At 39.0% G+C, this 22269-nt stretch overlaps 1 protein-coding gene across 1 annotated transcript in view; it reads left to right on the forward strand.

Annotated features, from left to right (window-relative positions):
* tafa5a (TAFA chemokine like family member 5a) overlaps nucleotides 1-22269 on the forward strand; it is a 138948-nt gene that overhangs the window by 110039 nt on the left and 6640 nt on the right. The window contains exon 3 of the mRNA XM_062444218.1: nucleotides 20258-20385. Within this exon, the coding sequence (XP_062300202.1) occupies nucleotides 20258-20385 (128 nt within the window). The remainder of the gene's footprint in view (nucleotides 1-20257; nucleotides 20386-22269) is intronic.

A 22269-nucleotide genomic window follows, 5' to 3' on the forward strand; every position in this document is an offset into this window, starting at 1 on the left:
TACAAAAATGTTGCTGATGGGGTTCTTGGAGTATGTGAGATTAGCTGCAGACAGATCCACACAAACGCACACGTACGACCAAACGCATGATCCCCTCCAGGCTTACGTCTGGCGTAGATAAAAATGCAACGATTCCAAGCTAAAATGTTAGACATTTTTGACTCTTGTAGCTCTACAAGTGGATAAACACAGATAACATTAAACTATTTCACCCGGTTTTCAAACCATTCTCAGGCTGAAGAATCACTAAAAGCTCCTAAAATACAGGAAATGTTTTATCTCACTATAATTGCCTGAATTATTTTTGTGTGTTGGCAATGTTGAACACTCGATGCGTGGTACTTGTTGTGTCTGAAGAGCCCTGAAAGCGCTTCAGTTTACCTTTGCTCGTCGCTATCATGGTCGTACGCTGCTACTCGATCTCGCCCCCTACGAGCTCTTATGTAGAAAGCCAAGCAGATGCTCACAATACCGTAGAGAGTGGAGGTTTTATTTTATTCTTACAAATGAAGCAGAGGTTAATATGTTTTGAACCTGGAAAGAGAATGAAGGAAGTGAAACTACAATAGACAGGTTGTTTAACTTCTGGTGTGTGATTGTAAAAAAAAAAAAAGATGTCTAATGCAGAACTTGTGATAAAAGTTGCAAAAGAGAAAAAGAAAAGAGTTAGACAGACCAAACATCCCTTGGACCTACATTCTCCCATGGTGCCTAGTTGTTGGGCTGCCTTTAAATTTGTCCAGGGACAAAGCGGCACAAGGTATAATCCACCTGCCAGTCCCGTTCAGCATCAGCAGCACTCTGGCAGGAACATTCTGCCCCCCACTTAAACACAAAATACCATCAGTGCGGAACAGTAGAACCTATTCTCCTCTCCGCTCTTTCTCCTCCTCCTCCTCCTCCTCCTTCTCTCTTCTCTGGATTACAAATGCGCCACAGGAAGGCAACGTGGGTGGTGTTGTAGAAAGACAGGAGATAGGGTGAGAAAGACGCAGAAAGAGACGCAGTCGGAGAGGGGGAAAACAGACAGAGAGATGCAATGCTTTAGAGGCAGAGTGAGTATTACTGAGGGGTGGGAAAGAGATGAGCAAAACAAGGAGATAAGAAGCAGAGAGAGAGGTGGGGAAGAAATGAATGAGAAAAGGGAGACAGAGCGCTTTTACGCTCCTTCCCCACCCTGCTCACCGGTGGGTAGGCCCCAGGAGAGAGCAGAGATTGATCGGTTCATTTGGATTGGAAAAGTGGATCTCTTCCCCCCAAAAAACTTGTTTCCTCCCAAACCAAATGACAAATGAGCTATTGATTTGTTGTTTACAATCCGGGGGTGCACAATGCCCCCTCAGCGCGCATGATGGACCTCATAATGGTCTCTGAGGTTTACCATTGCCACCTGCTAAAAACTGACAGCTCTCCAGGCTGCAGCACACCCGATACAGTACGACGGGCAACCCAGGTGTTATGTCAAGCTCTGCTCAAACTCTACTTATAAAAAAACACTTGTGGCATTGGTAATGGTCACCTTTGTTCTTTTTCTGTTCTCTGAGACCAAACAGAGCCTGCTTGAGCCCTGCAAAAGCTTTGCCATTTTTCTGTAAATACAAGGAAGATAACAGGATCAAAATATCCTCAGTGCCCATCTGACAGTTGCTGCCAAAGTGGCTGGTCCTTGATCGACGCGGAAGGAGAATATATACCATAAAGGTGCCTGGCGATCGACAGTGCAACCACGGGCAGAATACCTGTACCATGGTCGCAACAGGCTAGAGGTTATTGTTTTCTTGACCTTTGTTATTGATCCTTTGCTGATCCCTTGGAAATGTCAAGTTAAAACCCACAGAGCCCTCAGCCACACTTACTAAGTACAGTAAACAAACATGCGAGACACACACATGCACCCGCATACAGAGAGAGAGAACAAGAGGGAGATTTTTGAACCTAATTTCATTGTGAAATGTAATTATAAGACAACATTATTGTGCGCCAAGTGCGTCTAATTATGATAGTTATTGGTGTGTTGCATGATGTCTGCAGATTTGAAATAATGGACAAGCCTCGTAATCATCGGTCTATTCTTCCATGTCTTCATAACACTGTTCATTACCATCAATGGGCTTTTTGTAAAGGAGATTATTTTATTGGCCGTTTTACACAAGACAGAATAGTCTTTTTGTGTATTCCTCCTACACTCGCACATACACAATATTGCCTCATTTACATATGCATCTCTCACTGGGGCCTTACATGGAGTGGCGTGCCCTACCGTTTAAAGCTGAGTGCCTTGCACAAAGGAACTGCGTCAGTAATGGAGGTCAATGTGGATGAAATCATTTTAATTCAATTTGGGATATCACAAGAACAAATGTGCAGTGGTGGAAGAAGTGTGTAGATCCTTTTCTTAAAAAAATAAAATACAACAATGTAAATCCTCCATTGAAAGTACAATCTATAACTGTTTTTTTTGTACTTTATTGTTATAACTAGAATTGGAGCTACTGTAGTATTAACTATAGAGTTAAGTAGCTCTCAAGCTTGAGTCCAGACCCACTAAAAGGTTGATATATCTGAGTCTGAGTGGTCGTGAAATTATTACTAGAAAAGAAAAGAAAAATTCACACACACAAATATTGATTCTTTTTTTAAACTTTTCTCCTCTAATATTTATCTTTATCCTCTAATATTTAGTGATTTACTCAATAACTCCTTGGGCCTCCAACAAATAAAACCATCTGAAACATTTAGAGTGGATCTCTGGTACAATTTGTCTTAACAGTGATAAGAGCCCCCATTTTGGTCCTTTTTTTTTTGTAAATATTGATAACCACTTGTTTAATCTTTAATCAATGTGTGTATAAACTCAGCATATATTTTTAATGTCAAATCTTAACCTGAAAAGAAACTGTCAGATTAATGTAGTGGAGTACAACATAATATTTACCCATGAAATGTAGTGGAAAAATTATAAAAAAAATTATACTTAAGTAAATGTACTTACTTATTTCCCACTCCTTCAAATATGCCCTGTTTTTTTTCTTTCTCTGTAGACCAAACCAGCATCATGCCAGTTATCCCTACACCTCTCCACCTTGGTCCACCTGCAGCACAAAGACAAAGATAGGGTCCGTGTAGGGTAAAACACATCTAAAATGGGAGTGGGAAAGTTCTGGTGCTAATCTAAACTTGGCAGTTTAATATAGAAAAAAAGAAGGAAAAAAAGATAGAATCAAGGGTAGAGGACGATTGGTCAGATTTTGATCTGTAACTCAGCACTTTTCTGGCAAGGAGTGTGGGTGAGGGGGTGGAGGAATTGTATAGGAGTGAGAAGTAGATTGCTTCCTGATGCAGCTGCCGTACAAAGTCGGGAGGAAATGACATCAGACATCACCGGAGGGAAGAGGAGAGGAACGAGGAATAGGCCGTCTTGTACAGGGCAAAAGAGAAAATAGAAGAAAAGAAGAAAGGGATAGAGAGGAGAGGAGGAGGGGATGGATGGATACCGCGCTTAGCCAAGCAGTACTCTAAATACATAACTAATGTTCCTTGCGGTGCAACTAGAGTCCCGGCTCATTTATTGTCTCAATAAAGCTTGTCTGACGGCCTCTGCATCGGTTATCAGTCACAGAACCGTCTTAACTGGGTCAAGACCACTGGGGGGAGGGGTTGGGGAGGGTAGGAGGAGAGGGGGGGTGAGTTCAACCTCCCTCTCTCTGTCTTTTGGAACAGTGGTGGTGGCAGAAAGCACAGCTGGGGCCCCATCATCGCTCACACATAATGGAGAAGGGTCTTGGAAATTCAGAATACCAGGACAGATATATTTGGACCGTTTATCCTTTGAAATGCACACATGCGGCCGAGTGAAGAACACCTGGTGCATATTGGATATACCAGAGTCAATACCCCGCAACTGACATGAATATGAACTTCTGAAAGTATAGCAGAATATATATGCAAATGCTCAACGCAATATCAAGAGCTTCTTTTACATTAAGAGCAACATGTTAATTGTGTGCCATTGAAATGACGTTCCCAACAAGCCCTTAACTGCTGCTGTTTCTCACATCTTTTTTTTTTCCCTTCCAGCTTTTGCATACAAAAAGCACTGCTCTCAAAGTTTAAGCGCATGTTTTCCCTGGCACAGACTGCTGTCTCGAGTGGAAACCTCCTCTTTTGAAGAAAATAAAAAAGGTGCACATTTGAAAGTACATAGGGTTATGAAGCTTGATTAGTCGTTATTACAGAGAGAAAAGTGCCTTCTAAAGAAATGAAATGAATCATCAGAACAGAGAATGTGCAAATGCACACTCCGCACAGAGATAGCGCTAAGTAAATCACATAGCAATAACAACAACTAGAGTGCTGAGGAATTGTAAGAAAAAGAGATTTTCTTTAAACCAGCCAGTGTGGGAAAATTAAATGTAATTTGTAGTCCATTTGTAAATATTTAACAAAGTATTTGCAATCTTTACATATGAAGAGAATGCATTCAAAAGACCACATATTCTTAAACAAAAAGGAATAGTATAGCAAAAGAAATGGAAAGTGTCCTCTAAGGAGAGGAGGTTTATAGTGTAAAAGTGCCGTGGTGAGGACATTTTTCCGCTTGTTAATAAACTCCTTACAATACTGGTGTTGTCCAGATAAAATATTCATGGGTGACACTCAATAGGCTCAATCTGTAGAGCGCTTACTTTGATCTTTAACATTAGATCTCCTCTGTATACAGACGTGCAGAGGAGCCAGAGGACGACTGCTGCTTAGAACCAGAACGAGAACAAACCGTCTGCTAGCTGGAGAGAGACACGCTAAAAGCAGGCTGAGCAAGCGGAGAGCAAGGTTTCTGCCGAAAACAAGCACCTAGACCCAGAGAGACATGAGAGCAGCTGCTCGCTAACAGCTGCGTGTGTTTACAGCAGAGAGCAGGAAGGAGGACAAACGTCTCCCTCCGATACTCTGTCTGCTGCTTCTTCAGACGGTCACGGAGCAGACACCTTCAGCTGATAATTGTAATGCTGTCGTTCATTTAAGTATTTATAACACACCTAGTGTTTTACAAATTAGTTTTTTATTTGATGAAAGTGTTCGCTGATACACAAAATTAACTAAATAGTTTTGTTTTCTATATTTAAAAAAATCAAACAGTGGGTCAATGGGCAAGTATTGCAATTAGTGTATGTAACACCGACTGCCATAGCAAGCCTACTGGGTACAAAAGTTCAAAAGATAACAGAAACTCTTTGTTCTCCAACTTTTTTATGATTCACTATATTACCTTTCTTTCTCGCTTGTATTGTCTTTGCATGATGAGCTTCTGTTTGGCCATTGTCACATTTTGCTGATGACATTTAGATTCATTGCTCCCCCCTTGTTATTTTGTCTTAAATCAAAGATTAAGATGATCATGTGCCTGGCACACTGTGAGCTTCTTTTTTTAAAAGGTAATTATCTGAAGCGAGGAAGTGTTTTGGCTCCAAACATCATTCCACTAATGTTTAATTTTGTTTTCTTGCTCTAATTATTAAATTATCATACACTGTACCAGCTGAATAGTCAATGAGTTCTTAGCTGGTGGCAAAAAGAAAACAAACCTGAAGGCAGAGAACTTTTCAGAGTCACTCTGCTCCGTCCCAGCTCCCACCACCCAGCCTGCAGTTAGAATAAAAATGGCACCAGAAGCTTCAGGCAGGGTATAAAGCTTTAAAATTTGGTATCTATAATAAATGCCATGTTCTATACATATTTTACATGCCATTTGAGGCATTTAGCTGGCACTTTTAATGAGAGAAATTAAGGGTGAGTGAACAGTTTTGGTCAAGGACAAAACTCTCTGCGGTTTTTATTCAGTATTCAGATCCTTAACTTGAAGTTATAATCCTTAATATTAACATGAAGTCAAACCCCGTTCTTGATAACATTTATGATCAGCATTTTCCTACAATAATCATTACATATATACATTTTAAAAAACGTGAATTGCCCCTCTCTATATATTGTTTTTTGGAGTTTTTCTTTTTCTGATATTAAATTCAATTTTAATTCAATTCATTTATATAGCGTCAAATAACAACCAAAGTTATTTTAGGGCACTTTTCACATACAGCATAGACAGTGCCCTCCCCGATGAGCAAGCAATTGACGACAGCAGCAAGGAAAGACTTTGATTTAACAGGGAGAAACCTGAAGCAGAACCAGACACTAGGTGGGCGGCCATCTGCCTTAACTGGTTTGGCTGAGAGAGAAAGAAGGATGAGGAGAAGGAAGAGAGAGACTCAGAGACGCAACATTAACAACGATAATAACGATTAATAAAAATAATAATTATAGAAATGTAACTTAAAATAATAACAGTGATATGGGCATCAAATAGGAAACTCACAAATCCATAACCAGGCTGTGCAGGTGAGAAAAGCACAACAACTCTGCATTAATGGTGCATGAATGTGTGTAGGTGGAGAGGGAAAGGAGGAGAGACGAGCTCAATGCATCATTGAAAGTCCCCAAAGCAGTCTAGGCCTATAGCAACATAACAAGGCTGGTTAAATGCAAGCCTGGGCCAGCCTTAACTATGAGCTTTATCAAAAATGAAAGTTTTTAACCTGCTCTTAAATGTAGAGAGGGTGGCTGCCCTCCAGTCCCAAACTGGGAGATAGTTCCACAGCAGAGGAGCCTGATAGCTGAAGGCTCTCCTTCCCCCTCTACTTTTGGAGACTTTAAGAACCGCAAGTAAGCCTGCACTCTGGGAGCACAGTGGGCAGCACATTCCAATATTATAGTAAATGTACAAAATACATTAAATGTTTACTAGGAATACCTGAAAAATGCATGTGGATACAGTACTTGAGTAGATGCACTGGTCTGTTCCTCTGATCCGATGTTAACCAAGCAGAGCCATGAACTCCTATGCACAAACAACATTCATACATGCACATATGCTAACGGCTAAGAATTCACCATACGACCTGAAAATAATAAGTACTAACTAGATTTGAGGGAAACTGAACAGTCTATCATAAGCTGCCTCACACATAACAGCAATGATTATGCTCTTATCTTCTTTGGGGACTGTACTGAGTTGAATTATCATTCATGCTGTATTGCTGTTTTGCTTAATTGGAATTTGTTTAGCAGGCTTTGTAAGGGAGCAAACAGGGAATAAACAGATTTATGGGGAGCTCTGCCAAGTAAAAGGTTATGCATAATTTAAGGCGGATTAGTTTGGATGTAGAGGTCAATAAGGCTAAATAGACAAGAATCATCGACATCCAGGAAGGAGAAGGGGTGTCTTGAGGGTCTGGGTCTCCACCAGCTGTGCAAACTCTTTATTAACAGACGCTAAGATGCATCCAGGAGCATGCATTAACTCACAATAACACACACACTCTCACATGCACACCTTGCTTCATACTTCAAAACACATATCAGCAGCTAACAGAAGGCATACTATACGCGTGCTAACTAATTATATCAGTGTGATTATTTTTGTTTGCAGCCTGAAGGCAATGTTCTACTTTATTCAAAGTATGTCACTATGTCATTTTTCATCAACTTCAATGTAGTCACCTTCATTACCGCTGCCCGCGTCATGATCACAGTACTGTCATCATAACCCATCGTGACAGCACTATCCTGCTGCCCCGCACGTCACGTTTCACCACTCTTTGCATAGTTTACATCTTGTTCACTCAGCTGCTGATAATGGCAGTGTAAGCAAACTGTTTTTGTTTTTTGACATGTTATAAGTTGTCTCACTGACAGCAGTTCAGTCTTCAGTCAGTAACAGAGGGCAATCAGTCTCTGAAATGAACATTAAGAGGCGGAGATAGTAAAAAAAAAAAGGAGCGTTATTTCCTTTTTTAGAGTTTTGTTTACCATCTTTTGTACTATCTTAAGTTTTTGAGAGAAAGGTAACATTGTTTCAGAATTCATAGATACATGCATAAATCCCATTTTAACAGCTGGAATTGCACTTGCAAAACCTGAAATGACTTTTTTTTTTAACCTGCCAACATTGAAAGCAACAACAGTGACATCAGTCCCACTGAGTCTCCAATTTCACTGATGCCAAGGCAATGGATCAGCTAGCTTAGCTCAGCGAGGCTCCTGTGGTTAGGAAATGTAAATGAGTGTTAGGGAGGATGTAAATTTGTCCCAAATAATATCACACTGATCATCACTTTTAACTATCTTACAGCTAGTAGTAGTGTTAGTCATATATTTCTTCAGATTTTAGGGTATCTAGGGCAGGGGTTGTCAAAGTGGGATCCGAGGACCTATAGGGGTTCTTGAGGGGTCCCTAGTAAAAAGGGGAATCATTTATTTTCACTATAAAACCATCCATCAGTGACACAATGACAGAATATATTTTGACTATTTTGGTCATGGTTGTCATAAACTTTCTGTAATAAAGCAACTAATAGCAAAAATCTTATCAGATGGGGGTCCGTGGTCTAATTTGTGTCCGATTAGGGGTCTTTGATGTGAGATAGTTTGAGAACCTCTGATCTAGAAGACATACTTACTAGATGTTCTTGGGAAAAGAGAAAATAACTTTTGATGTAATGAACGCTACAGACTGGGACCAGCTTCATCGACAGTACTGACAGTACACAGAATTTACCATCAAGTTAATGTAAAATGCATGAGCCAAAACCTTCATTTTATGTCTGCATGACAGTTAGTGTGCACATGTACATGCTTACTGGTATGTCTGAGAAAGGTTGAAAGAGTAAGTAAATATATATGCATATCTGTTGTGTAGGCGTGTATGTGTGTTGTTGCAGATCATGCTGTGCACTGTGTTGCATATCAGAGCATCTTGTCTCACAGATTTAACATGCATTTTTCTGCTTTTGAGGTCAAGGCTGTTTATACAGTCTGATTTACTGAATGAGTCTACATCTGCAATTATCAATGACTAAGTCTTGCATGTATGTATGTATATATATATACAGTGCCAGTCAAAAGTTTGGACACACTTTCTCATTGATGTGAATGGGAAAGTGTGTCGAAACTTTTGACTGGTACTGTATATATACACACACACACACACACGTATATAGATATATATACGTGGCTTGTCCCGCCGTGGCACACACACACACACACACACACACACACACATATATAGATATATACGTGTGTGTGTGTGTGTTAATAATAATAATAATATATACCATATACCATACCATATACAATATACTAATAAACCTGAATCTGATTTTAATGGCTATAGTATGAAATGCAATGGAAATAGTCTGTAGGGCTTTCAGTTGGTAATTCTGTGTTCGCCAGCTGCTTCCAGGTGTATATGTCAGGGGTTTACTGCCTATTGCTGATGTACTGGTGTCTCTGTAGACACTGGTGTTAAATGATCTCTTTCCTACAGACTCCTGTTCACTCTGACATTTCCTCCTCTGGCTCACAGAGCCTTTGGGCTCTCCTTCTCTTTGCGTGTGTGTCTGGGGGATGCACATTGCATGTGTGTGTATATGTGTGCGTATGTGTGTACACCCACAAATCAGGGGTTGGTGTTGGCGTTCAGCTGTGGGGAAATGTCAGAGCACATCTGCGAATGAACGATATCAGCAGTACCTGGTGGCCAGTGCACACACACACATGTACACACACCAAAGGAAAACAAGCCCGGAGCAATGGCACGCCACACAACCTGCCAGTAATTCACCACAATGGCACCAAGCATAAATAGCATGCAGAAAAAGGTGGGTGTAGCTGGAAGCACCTATGTGGCAGGTGTATAGACATCCAGACATGGAGGAACAAAATACAATTTTACGTTTTGATAGTAACAGTCAACATACATACTGTATATTTATTATACTAACATTTGAAAGATACTACTGCACAGTTGAAAGAAGGATGAAAAAAGTAATCATTTGTACAAATTCAAAAACTTGCCCACATTTCAAGAAAGACATTAAATGAAGCACGAAGACAAAATTATTTTGTAATGATATAGAAAATGTGACTTTATTTACTGTTCAAATCAACACCCATTTTTACAGTACAGTTTTTACAGACTTTGTTTCAATGGTCTTGAAAAGACAAATAACAGAGTATTTTTGCATGGTTTCAGTGTATAAAGGCTTTTTTAAACGTACCTACATAGCTGCAGTGATATTGTACAAAAGGCTGATTTTCCATTTTGTATCTTGTTGGAATGAACTGGACTGCTGTGCCCAATTTTAAATATTCACATGAAGGTCATTTTTAGCCATGGTGAGGCACTGCTGGAAAATAGCACGAGAGCCAGAGAAATAATCTGTTGCAGAATATAATACATTTCCATTTGAAAACTGAGAATCTTACTTTAATTTCAGAGTAGTCATTTTTACTAAATTGGACCAAGTTGTAAAATGTTACTGTATCTCTTCCCATTATACATGTTCATTTACCACATCAAACAATGGTGAGGAAGCAGTTATCTGTGTTTTGGGATATTTGAGCAATGAATATCATATAAAAGCTTCTGTCACATTATTCTTGTTTTTTTTTGTTTTTTTTTAATGAATAAATACCCAAATGTCTGTTTCATGTTCTAAAAATGTCAGTTTTGAGATAGTTTGCATGCATACCATAGACTGTAGATAAATGACAGATCCTCAAAGGTGAAGCCAAAACATCACGATGGCCCTTGGTGGCTGGATGCAGTATAGGTCATAAATCCCACACCATCCATGAGCCAAACTAAAAAAATCAAAGCACACACCAAATATATTTTCACAAAGTTGCCTTCTGTCATTTTGGGTAGTTCTTATCACACCGATGTTCATCCAAGTGCTCAATTTAAATTAGCTACTTGAGGATATACTGTAAAAAGAGGGTTGACATCATGATGTGACAGCCACTCTCAAACCTCCATCAGACAGCAGGATGGCTGAAGGGGCGTGTCCCGTGGCCTAAATCTACTGCGCAGACTCTGGCTCCAAATAACACCACACAAGCAAGATGGCAGCTTACGTAAATGAGATATTTTGGCTTCACATTTGCGTAGAAGTAGAAAGTCAAGACGCGTTGTCCTTATTTATATTCAATCAATGCAGACAGAAAGGAGGCACAAAACATGTATTCTCATGTTCAGTGCTGTAGATGTTACATGCACAGTAAATACACACACACACACACACACACACACACACACACGCACGCACACACACACAAAACACAACCACAAACGCATACATGCATGCAGACAGACACAGGGCTGAGGTCTGGAAATGTCAGTCAGCATGCTATCTCATTATTTCTGCCTCTTGAAGTTTCATGAGTGCAGAGGAGCTATTTGGGACACAAATTCACTTCACAAAAAAAAAAAAAAAACCTCAGGCTTTTTAAAAAGGGGCTTGACAGCTTTTAGTGTGCAGATACTCATCAAGGCCGCCAAACGGGTGGAATAATCTTATGAAAATCAGGCAAGGCAATAGACTGGAAAGGAACAAGCATGGGGAGGAAAAGAGGTGAAAAGAGAAAAATAGAGATGAGATGAAGGAAAAGAATAAAAATAGGGGGCAAGCATGAAAGCACAAAAAGGGAAAATAGTGGTTGCGAAGAAGGGAGAGATGGAGGGGGGGGAAATAAGACAAGGGGACATTAGCTGAGAGGAGATGAGTGGAGAGCAGAGGGAAGGAGGATAGAGAGCTGGTGGCTAATTACAAAGTGCAGGGATTTATTTCTTTGCATTGGGTTTTTCTCTCACATTCCACTGAGCCTCCTCCTAATTCCTGCTCAGCACGATTCAGGTTTAGGGAACGTCTGCCTACCACGGCAGGTCAGATAGTACAGTTAATTATCCAGATAGTAGATCCACTGTAAAAGGAGACATGGGAATGGGATTTCCATGATGAAAGCAAATCTCGGAGTCTTAATGGCACTCAGTTGGGCTTTTTCAAGCCGTCTTTTGTTTGACTTTGTTGCCTGACATGTCAGCAAAGAGATTACTGTGCGTGTGTGTGTCTCTGTGGGTGTGTTTGCATATGTGCAATGCAAATGCTGTGGTAAATATATAGTGTGTGTTGTGTAGCTTTTACATTATTTAGCTGGTACCCTTCTTCCAACTGACTTAAATCAAGTGCAACAATAAGGTAATCTTCAATTGCCAGATCACTAACAATAAAAGCAACCACTAATAGAGGGGGCAGGCATGCTTTTCTGTCTATACACATGCTTTCATGTGCTACAGGGAAATATGCACACAGTAAGAAGAACTGCAAAGGGGGAAAATTCTGACAGATTCATAGCACTCCTTCGTGAAATGAAGAAACAGTGAATTTGTTTAAAAGGCTATTTGACTTGCCATTACTGGGCATGAAATGCCTCAGCAGCACGCTGAGGCATCAGCGAGGAGAAGGTGGGAAGAAATGGCAACGGATTGACAAAGAGCAGAGAGAAAAATGCATATGAATGCTTATGTGTTTGAGATTTGTGCGTATATGTGTGTGTGTTTGAGAGAGGGAGAAGGAGAGAGAGAGAGAGAGAGAGCTCAAATTTACAAACAGCTCATTGTGAATCAGGAATGATGTTGATTTGCCTCTGTCAGACACATAGTGCTGTGCACCGCTACACTAACTAATGTGAGTGCGTGACACAAAACAACAACCCTATAAAGTTCTGGTGCATAGCTGGAATAAACAAATATAGAGAATAAATAACAAGATTTTCACACTTGGTAGCTAAAAAGTTGCACATAAGCTGAGCAATTTTAGAAGCTGTGTGTGTTTGCATGTTTTCATCTACATAAATGTGCTCAAATGTTTTGAAAATGTTGCTTTTTTTTAAAATAAACGTAGAGTCCAGCCATATCTGTGTCCAACATCAGCAACCCTTTAAACACTGCTGATTCTGCTACCTGCTCCTGCCATATCTGATCTGTACAGTTTGTAATTATCGTAGCACATCTTCTTATCTTTGCACTATCTCTAGAAGAGTGCTGCACTGCATTTATTATATCATATCTGATGTGTCTTTAGGTCTGCTTTCTGTCTTTCTTGCTTTCATACTATCTTTCTTGCTTTCCTCTCTCCCTTGTGCGCCCTCTCTCTCTCAAACACACACACACGCACACACACGCACAGACACACTCACACACACACTCACACACAGCCCATCTTTCTCCTGCCATCTCAGGCTTGGCATGGCATTAGACAGAATTTATTAGGCCAAGATGCTGGCTGTTGACATTAGTGTGATCTACCATTTGGTGGGAAGATAAGTGTCCCATGGAGGGTGTAATAATGTTCTCTCCCTCTCAACTCCTTATCTCCTACTGTTGAAACCTTCCCTTACACATACATAGCGTCAAACCTGTGTATGTGTATTTTTCTGTCCAAACCTGCCTGTGCTCACCTGTGTGTTTGCGGATGAATGCTTGTGTGGCTGCACGGATGAGTTTAGGGGATGTTTGTATTTCATCTCACCCTTGAATCTTATAAATTTCCACATAAGCCACTGCCCTCACACCAGCACAGCAGTGATATGGTCTAATGGTAACAGATAGTGTCACTATCAGAGAAGATGTTGCTGGGAGATGAGTTTAGTTAGTGACGCGAATCCGTATGTGACAGATAAGGACTGTGTTTTAACACATCGTTACAGTTTCTGATCATTCTTATGATGAATCACAGTGATTGGACTAGCTGCCTCTTGGCAAAAAAGTTAAAATAAATAAATAATTCCACACTTCATTACAGTCCGTCTGGTTAGGAATTCAACATTCAAGCTGCAGTATTTTCAGTCACACTATCTGGCAATAAAATGCAATGTAGCGTAAACAAATGTATAATTTTTTTTTTTTAAATGCTGAGAATCGAAGTTAATTTATAACGTGGGTACAGATACTGTAGACTTGCAACAGATTGGAACTTAATAATCTGCTGAAGCAAATATAATAAGATCATTTCACACTGTTGCAAAAAGAGTGTCCAATTCTGAATTTTGGGGGTAGAATTGAATTTTAAGTTCCCATACACTTTGTCAAAATATGGTTACATTTTGTCACTAGAGCAGTTAGATGTCATTTATTGAGTGTTATATATAAATAAACTGATGACGGATGGGTGGAGAAGTGGATTATGTTGCAGGAATAGTCGGAGAAGCTTCTTTGGATTTTGATATGTTGTTGTGAAACTGTGTCACATTTGGAATTCTTTGTAAATGTTGTGCATCCATGCTGTCAACATCTAACATATGTTTAATAATGGAGCAAACCCCAAATCCTTTAGGTTTTCAGTTGAGTATTCCTTCAAAATCATCCAAATCAAGTGTTAAGTTTTATAATCACCAAATCAAACTAAGGTTGTAGTAACATCTTTGATTACAGATTACAGAAGTTGGAATGCTTTCTTTAACTGATTATTTGGTTAAGTAAGTGCAGCGCAACAAGCTGTAAACACAACACTGACGTATTAAACTTGTTGAAATAATGGAGTTTATTTGGGTTTATTTGCTGTTTGCAGCTGCCTGCCACATCTGGAAAACAGTACTGATGAGAGCAGTGAGATTCAATAAATAAATAAAGCTGTGGGCCGTAAAATCAAAACAAGCTTAGCTGAAAGATGCTAGACACTTCATAGAGTGAAGGGTAATAGCATGGTCACAGGTTTGTCATTACTAATATGAACATATTGATTTGTTCTGGTGGCAACTGTCATTATTTAAAGATATCAGCAGCGCAAATCTCTATGAATAATCCCACAGCCACCTGAAAATCAGTTCTTTCAAACCTCAGACGTCTGTACGGTTCCTTTATTGAATACTATATCATCAATAATGTGACACATCTTTGATAGCTTTGTCCGCCACTTAAAAAATGGGATTAGAGTTGTCACACATGGAGCCATTTATAGTTTCACTGTCCTAAATGACATTTGTAACACACATGTAGAGGAATAGCACTATCACACATGTAACAACATTGATTCTCTCATTATTGTTATTTACCAGATACCAGATAACATCTTTATCTTCACAATGGATGGTAATTCAGAAGCGAAACAAAATCTGTTAGTGACCTTGACAACATTCATTAAATAAAACCACAGTAATGAATTAAATTTATCAAAGAAAGGGGAAAAAAAGATTTCTTGAGAATAGGCCTCTATTAGGGTTATTACATCTGAGTTTTATTTTCCATTCACCTCAGCGAATGGTGTATTTTCAATATGTCCTCTAATTTTCTCATCTGCTTTCCTGTTTACTTTTTCCATTTACAACCCTGTTTTACATCCTCGCCCCTACACTACATTTAACAGCTGCCAAGGTAGTGCTGCACGGTTGTGGATGCAGATTCACAACGCTTTCTCGTCCTTTAGATTTACATAAAATGGAAATTTGCCTTTGGCACTGACGCCCTTCACACATCACATCAAAACAAAAGACACAATACAAATAACATAGAAGTATGTGACGAAATTTTAAAAAAGATAAAATAGCTCTTTAAAAAGGAAAAAGGCAAGGCCTGGAGGAGTCTTACCATGGGGAGAGTCCTTAAGAGACACTTGTTGAAAATAGTCACAGTGGATGGAATAAAGGAGTTCTTGGAACTTGGGACAAAGTGTGCGACTAGAAGGCAATCATTGGAATGCTAATTGAGAGGATGGGTGGGATCTCCCAAAAAATTGCTAGACTGGTGAAATATGACTAATAATTTTGCTAGCCTGGTTAAAAATGGTTGTTTTTCTTGTCTGTGATATTTTCATACCATAAAATGATGAGGTAACGTGTATATATTATACCATGGTCAGGATCTCCATTTTCTGTAAGGTCTGAAGTACTGCCAATTTGCAAATTGCCCTGAAAGGTGCATTTGTTTTCAAATACTGTCAGCATTGACCAGCTCCGCTTCTTGCCTCTTTATTTTGGTCGTATATGTTATACACTATCAACCCTTATTGTGTATTTTTGCCATACAATAGCAATTTATGACCTTTGAGATCTTAGAAGCTGTCAGGTTGTGAGGCTGTTGATGATCTGACCATAAGAGTGGAGTGGTTATTTGCACTATGCTGCAATCAGGACAATCTCATCAGCATATATAAGAAAGATCACACTGCACATCATTTTTGCACTGTAAATTTAGAACAAAAGGGGAGCTAAAACACATCCCTGAGGAACACCTATAGGGACAAGCCAATTAGAGAAGGTGTTAGGGAAAGGACCAGGCTGATATTAAAGTCTCACAAGTGTTAACTGTTTCTGGTAGGGATGCACTGATCTGATATTTTTTTCCTGATACCTAAACTCAGGGTATCTACCAGTGCTGAGCTCTGATCGGATAAAAGTTTAAATCAGTATAATGCTACCTCATAGCATGAAACTCAATGGGATAAATAAGATGGAAGGTCAGCATTTAAGCCGATCCTGGTCAATATAAGCTGCTGGAAATATAAGTAGCATCTTCCGTCTCTCGATTGGCGTAACTGGTAAAAAACATTGCATGTAGGGTGGTAAGTTTTGAAAAAAATATCAGAATATCTGCCAGGAACTTGCAGTGGAACAGAGTCACATATGCTTACCACAGTGCTGCTTGTGTAGCAGAGCTGATCTAGTAGAAAAATTCATTGTTGACAGCACTTAATATTTTTCAGATTTTTGAGCTATTTGAAATTGCATTATTCCCCACATGTAACTTTCTCCCTGAAGTGAAAATATTGAAGTCACACATGTTTTAAATTGTTTGTGTGCAGCTAGCCTTGAGGCAAATGATGGTAGTGCCAAGTAATTCAACCTCAATAGTGTGTCAGCAAAATGCACTCAACAATAATAATGCTTACACTGTGTACTGTGCTGACACATTGTTCCTAGTTCCTTCATTATTTAGCCATGTAGTGCTTGAGAAGGTATACATATTTCATGGATTGATTGACATATATATATTGTTTATGGTGAACAGATATTAGCATTAGGTTCAGTGCTTTCTGATGATCTACATGCGAGGTTATGACAGATGCTGAAGGTGCCCTTAGAACAAATTTATAGATATGGAACTGAGTACAATTCCTGCATGTTTTATGAGAGAGCTAGCATGCAATGAATGCTATGTATGCCCTATGATGTATGTATGCCAGATGATTCATTCTAGGTCTCACTACTATCCATTAAAGAATCCCATTTTCTATCCATAAATGCATATGAATATAAGCATAAATATGTGTGTACTACTTTCTTTATCTTGACCATATTCTGTAATGGTCAAGAATGTTATCTAGATATCCTTATCCTCTACTTTGTCTTCATCTTCTCTCCCTCTATCTCAGTTCATCTCTTATGTCTTACTAATTTACATATTCAGGTACATGTGTTGCTTAGTTTTTATTCTTTAATCCTTTTTATAATGCAGTGTGTGATTTATGAAGATTGTGAGCCTACCCGAGACACAAGCGGCTGTGATTAGACACCTTATCTTTAGAGGTGTTTTTTTTATTACACCAAAAAGCACCTCATTACACTACGTACATAATGACCCTTAAATTAAACTTTTTCTTTTTATCCCTTTTTCCCCCCAGACAGCCATAATTCTCACAAACCCTGTTGAGTTTTTGTAGAGCAAAATAATATTTGTTTACAAGAATAATGTTTGTTTTCGATGAAAACTCCACAGGGTACTTCTAATGTCATGGAAGTGGCTAGAAGATTGTTTTTATATTTTCAGTCAGTTTCCAGTTATTATGAATTCTAGCGCTGCTATACTTTTATTATTGCGGCACTATTTCAAACGCCAGAGGTTTAATGTAAATTTTTGAGTTTTGGACATCTTTCTTCATGTGCTCCTTGATGATTCATTCTTCCTCATTACCTCTTATGGAAAACAGGTAACTGAATATATTATGTATGCTTTTTCATAACTGGATGACTGCTGTTGCAGTGGAGGAAAACTATTGCTGATTCTTTAGTTGGGCTATGAGTGGTTCACAATTGTCTAGAGGTTTGATTGAGTTGGCATTTGTTTTAATACCACATGGAGTGAAGCACAGGGGTTTAACCATTCATCTCTTACTTGTAGCTATCTATTTTTACTTATCTGATACTGCATTAATTACTTTTCATGAAATCAACACTGAATTAGGTAAAAGAGCTTTTGTGTATTCTGCACCCTCTGCCCGCTGCCTTCTGCACCTTGATCTAAAATGGCAATATATTTTGTGAATTCAAATCATTGCAGCACAATCTGTCTTCTCTCTCATCTGGCTGCCAATATTTGGGGGTATTTTAGAATCTATATGTGTGAGGCACATTGATTAATTGTTTTAGATTAATCCTATTTATTTTATTTCACTTATTTGGGATCTGTACAGCTATTGGCTTGTTTTAAGTTTCAAGCTGGCTTTAGAAAGAAATATTTTACATGATTATTTTGGACATTTTTTCTGTGTTTGTGTGTTGCGGTGTTTCACTCTGAAATTGTGATGTACAGTACTTTGAGACATGTTGAGGTGTTACAACTGACTTGGGTTGGTGGAAAGTGTGTCCTAATAGATTAAATGCTAATGATATACAATAGATCAATCTGATGTATCTATAATTTGTATTAATCTGCTGAGCTCCTCCACAGTCTTTCTATAAACCCCCTGCTACTATAACTACTAAGTACCCTCTGGCATATGACTAACCTACCTTCGTTGGAAATAAGTGAATTAGGTGCTAGTTGGTAGAATTGTTGAACTCTGTGCAGAGAAAATGAATGAAAAACACATAGAAACTCATTCCAAGCTCATTTATCACTGAGGCTCTTTTGGGCACTTAACACCTATTCAATTTTTACATGATGAATATCACTAAAATTAAAACAAAAATAAAAGATGAATCAAAACACAAAGATGCTGTCTCCCATTTTGTTTGCTGGTTTTATTTTTTTTGTATGATTCCTGTTTATAGCTGAATATCATAGGATATTTTTGAGAGTAGATTTCACATGCAGCACTTTAACCAACAAAATGTTAGGTTTTAGTATCATATCCTGCAGAACATAAAAGCAAGGGCTTCCTTTTAGACTCATTTTTTTGCACATCTCAAAAACTCTAAAGAGCAAATCAGTTGTTAAAAGAAAGGCACATGTGCTCCAGCAATTCCAACTTGTAGCATCCACGGGGAGGCAGTGAGAAATAATGTAATTGTCCTTGCAGTAGCCAGTCATTCTGATTGGTTTGAACTTTTCTTCAGTGGGGCAAGGATCTATGAGGTGAGAGTAAAGCTTAGTGCATAAACCCCAATTAAAACGAAGCAGCTCTTGTGGCAGTGCGCTTCCTCCCTGTGCCAACAATTGAGGTTGGCATTGAGAACAAAAACGTGGGGCAGCGGTAATGACTCCTTTAGGGACAGAATGTGGGGACATATGCATAAAAAGAAGGTGTGCAGATTATCCACTGAAACTTCAACAGTCAGTCGAGGTTAAGGAACATATTGACTAGCTGCAGCATTTCTTTCTTTAACTGTCAAATTTCACTGTAACTATATTTATCATTATTATCATTATGTCTCAGTCTTTAATGGAAGAGCTACACAACAAGTGAATGTAATATGCTTAAGCCTGGGGGTTTCGGGAAAAGTGAGAAACTTACAAACTGAAGTGTTGAGCTAAAATAAAGCAGCCCAATTTGAGACAAAGTTAGAACTTAAAAAAATGATGAATCACAAAATGTTGTTTTGACAAAATCTCATAGATGGCATTGAGTGTCGCAGAGTATTTATTGCTCCTGGTGGCAGAAGCTTGAGTACACGGTTTACAAAATATTTCATCCTGTTTGAAATTTTCCAGATTGCAAGAAGGGCTATAAACCTGCTAAATATCATTTGTGATGTTTGAATTTATTTACCTGACTGATCACAGCTTTTTCTCTCTCTCTCCATCTGTCTGATTCCCTCCATCTTCCCCTCATCTCTCACTGTCATCCCCTGCTTTCATATCTCTCAATTGTCTCTTCACTTCATTGCTCTTCATCTACCTGCATATGTCATCTCTCTTATAGTCCACCCCTCAGCATCTCTCCATCTCTTCCTCCATCTTTTTTCACTCCATTTGTATGTATTTCAACATATATTTTTTCATATCCCCCCTTTTCCATCATTTTTTCATCGTGTTAAATCTCTGCCCATATCTGTCTTACTCCATCTGTCATCCCTCAGCCCACTCTCTCTATGTTAATCGTTACATCTCTGCCCTCCACCTCTCTCTATCGTTTCTCTTCATCTGTTTATTCCTCCTATTTTTTTCTCACCTTTCTAATGGTTCCCTCTCTCTCCGTCTTCTCTGCAGCTGGTATTGTTCGGAAAAAGCAGTGGTGCGAGATGGTGCCATGTTTGGAGGACGAAGGCTGTGACCTGTTAGTCAATAAATCTGGCTGGACCTGTACACAGCCTGGAGGCCGAGTCAAAACCACCACGGTGAGTTCAGGCTCGTTTAGCCCCCCGGGTCTTATAAACCACTCACAAATCAGTAGATATGTGCAAAATCTGTCCACACCTTCTGCAACAGTGGCAGAGAACAACATGACTAACAGCCATGAATTAAGCATTTGCATAGGAGATTGATTGCGATGCAAATGCAAACTGTAATGATTTGACAGTTTAATTCACCAAATATGACTCTTTATTGACCATTTGCTGAATCAAGCTGAATCATTGTACAGTATAATAAAACATTTTTTACAACTAGCTCACATTAAAAGTTCAAACCTGGGTATCTATACAACATTTTATGCCGTATGACAGCCTGTTTTAAAGCTCTGTTTCTTGGCTACTGAGTTAATGGTTTAGCTTATTTGGTTTAAAGCATTTTATTCTCAAACTGTTTGATATTTAATGGTATATATTTAGCAGCTGCAAAAAGTGAAAATGTGTTGGATTTGCATAAGAATAGTAACTTCATATCAACAAGCCCCGCCAAAACACACAAAGAAATCCTATATCCTATAAGTCCTGTATTCATTTTCAATATACTAGGGCTGCAACTTTTCATTATCAATTCTGCTGATCGGTGGATTATTTTATCAATTAACTGATTTGTCAGAAAATGGTGAAAATTGTCTATCAGTGTTTCTCAAAACCCAAGGTGCAGCCTCAAATATCTTGGTTTGTCCCACTAAATAGTCCACAACTAAAAAATATTCTCAACAATCACAGAGGACTGAAGACACTGGATTCACATGTATTCACATTTAAGAAGTGTGAACCATTGAATTTTAGGCATTATATTCATTTAAAAAAGCCTAATCTATTAATCAACTAATCATAGCAGCTCTGCAGTATACTCAAGCTAACGTGGTCTGGTATGACCAGTAGCTCATAGTGGCTAATGTTCGCTAATGTTAACAACCATTAGATGGATATTGCTCTTCAGATATAACTAAATCAGATTGCTGACTTGCTGACTGCTGAGATTTTTAGCCACTTGAGTGCAGGGAAACAAGCTGTAAAGGTGATTAAACAAGTTAAGAAGCACTTTCCCATTAACTGTACACATCCAGCAGACATGGAGCAACATTAGCATTCATTTGGAGGTATGCGACTGACCACCTAACAAATGTAAATCCAATATTCACTCTCCTTTTATCTCTGTTTTGGTCTCCACCATCTTCTTGGAAATAACCTTTTAATTGCCAGTTGCTGCACTATGTTCACCAGTTAGTTGCAGGCTTTGTCTCTCTCCGCCATTTGGCGCTAAACAGGTAGAATACAACTGGTTTAGTGAGATGATAACTCTGTTGGTTTGTCACTATTCATTCACATGATACAGTCATTTGATGCATTGGTAATATAAGTTCAGCTTTAAATTATTTACATAAGAGAATCTTTGGGAATGAAAGGAAATTCAATGTGCCACTATTTTGTAATTGCTACTTGTGGCAACAGTGACTGCTGCTCAGCAACTGTTACCCAGGCTCATTTTAATAAATAAACTACACAAGATGGGAAAATACATGAAATTTACATGGGGATGCAAATTCTTGCATGGACCTTTGAGCACCATCTCCAAGTGCCATATTACTGTGCTTTAGGCCAGCTTGTGCACTGTCAGCCACAAGTTCACTGATAACAACAGAAACCCAGTTAAGCATTCACTTCACAAGCACTCTGAAAATGCTTCTCCCCCTCTCTCCTCATCTTCAGCTCATCTTCACAAACTGTACGCGGCTTGTTTACTTCCTCGTCGCCAGCAATTAGCTTGAATTAGGGACGCTCTTAATGTTAATGATCACAGCAGATGGGGAGCCACTGCTTGTATTCGCTAAGATGCCGCCCATTCATTCCCCCGCCAGTCCTCCCTAC

The sequence above is a fragment of the Scomber scombrus genome, chromosome 22, assembly GCF_963691925.1.
Source record: "Scomber scombrus chromosome 22, fScoSco1.1, whole genome shotgun sequence".
NCBI classification, from domain to species: domain Eukaryota; kingdom Metazoa; phylum Chordata; class Actinopteri; order Scombriformes; family Scombridae; genus Scomber; species Scomber scombrus.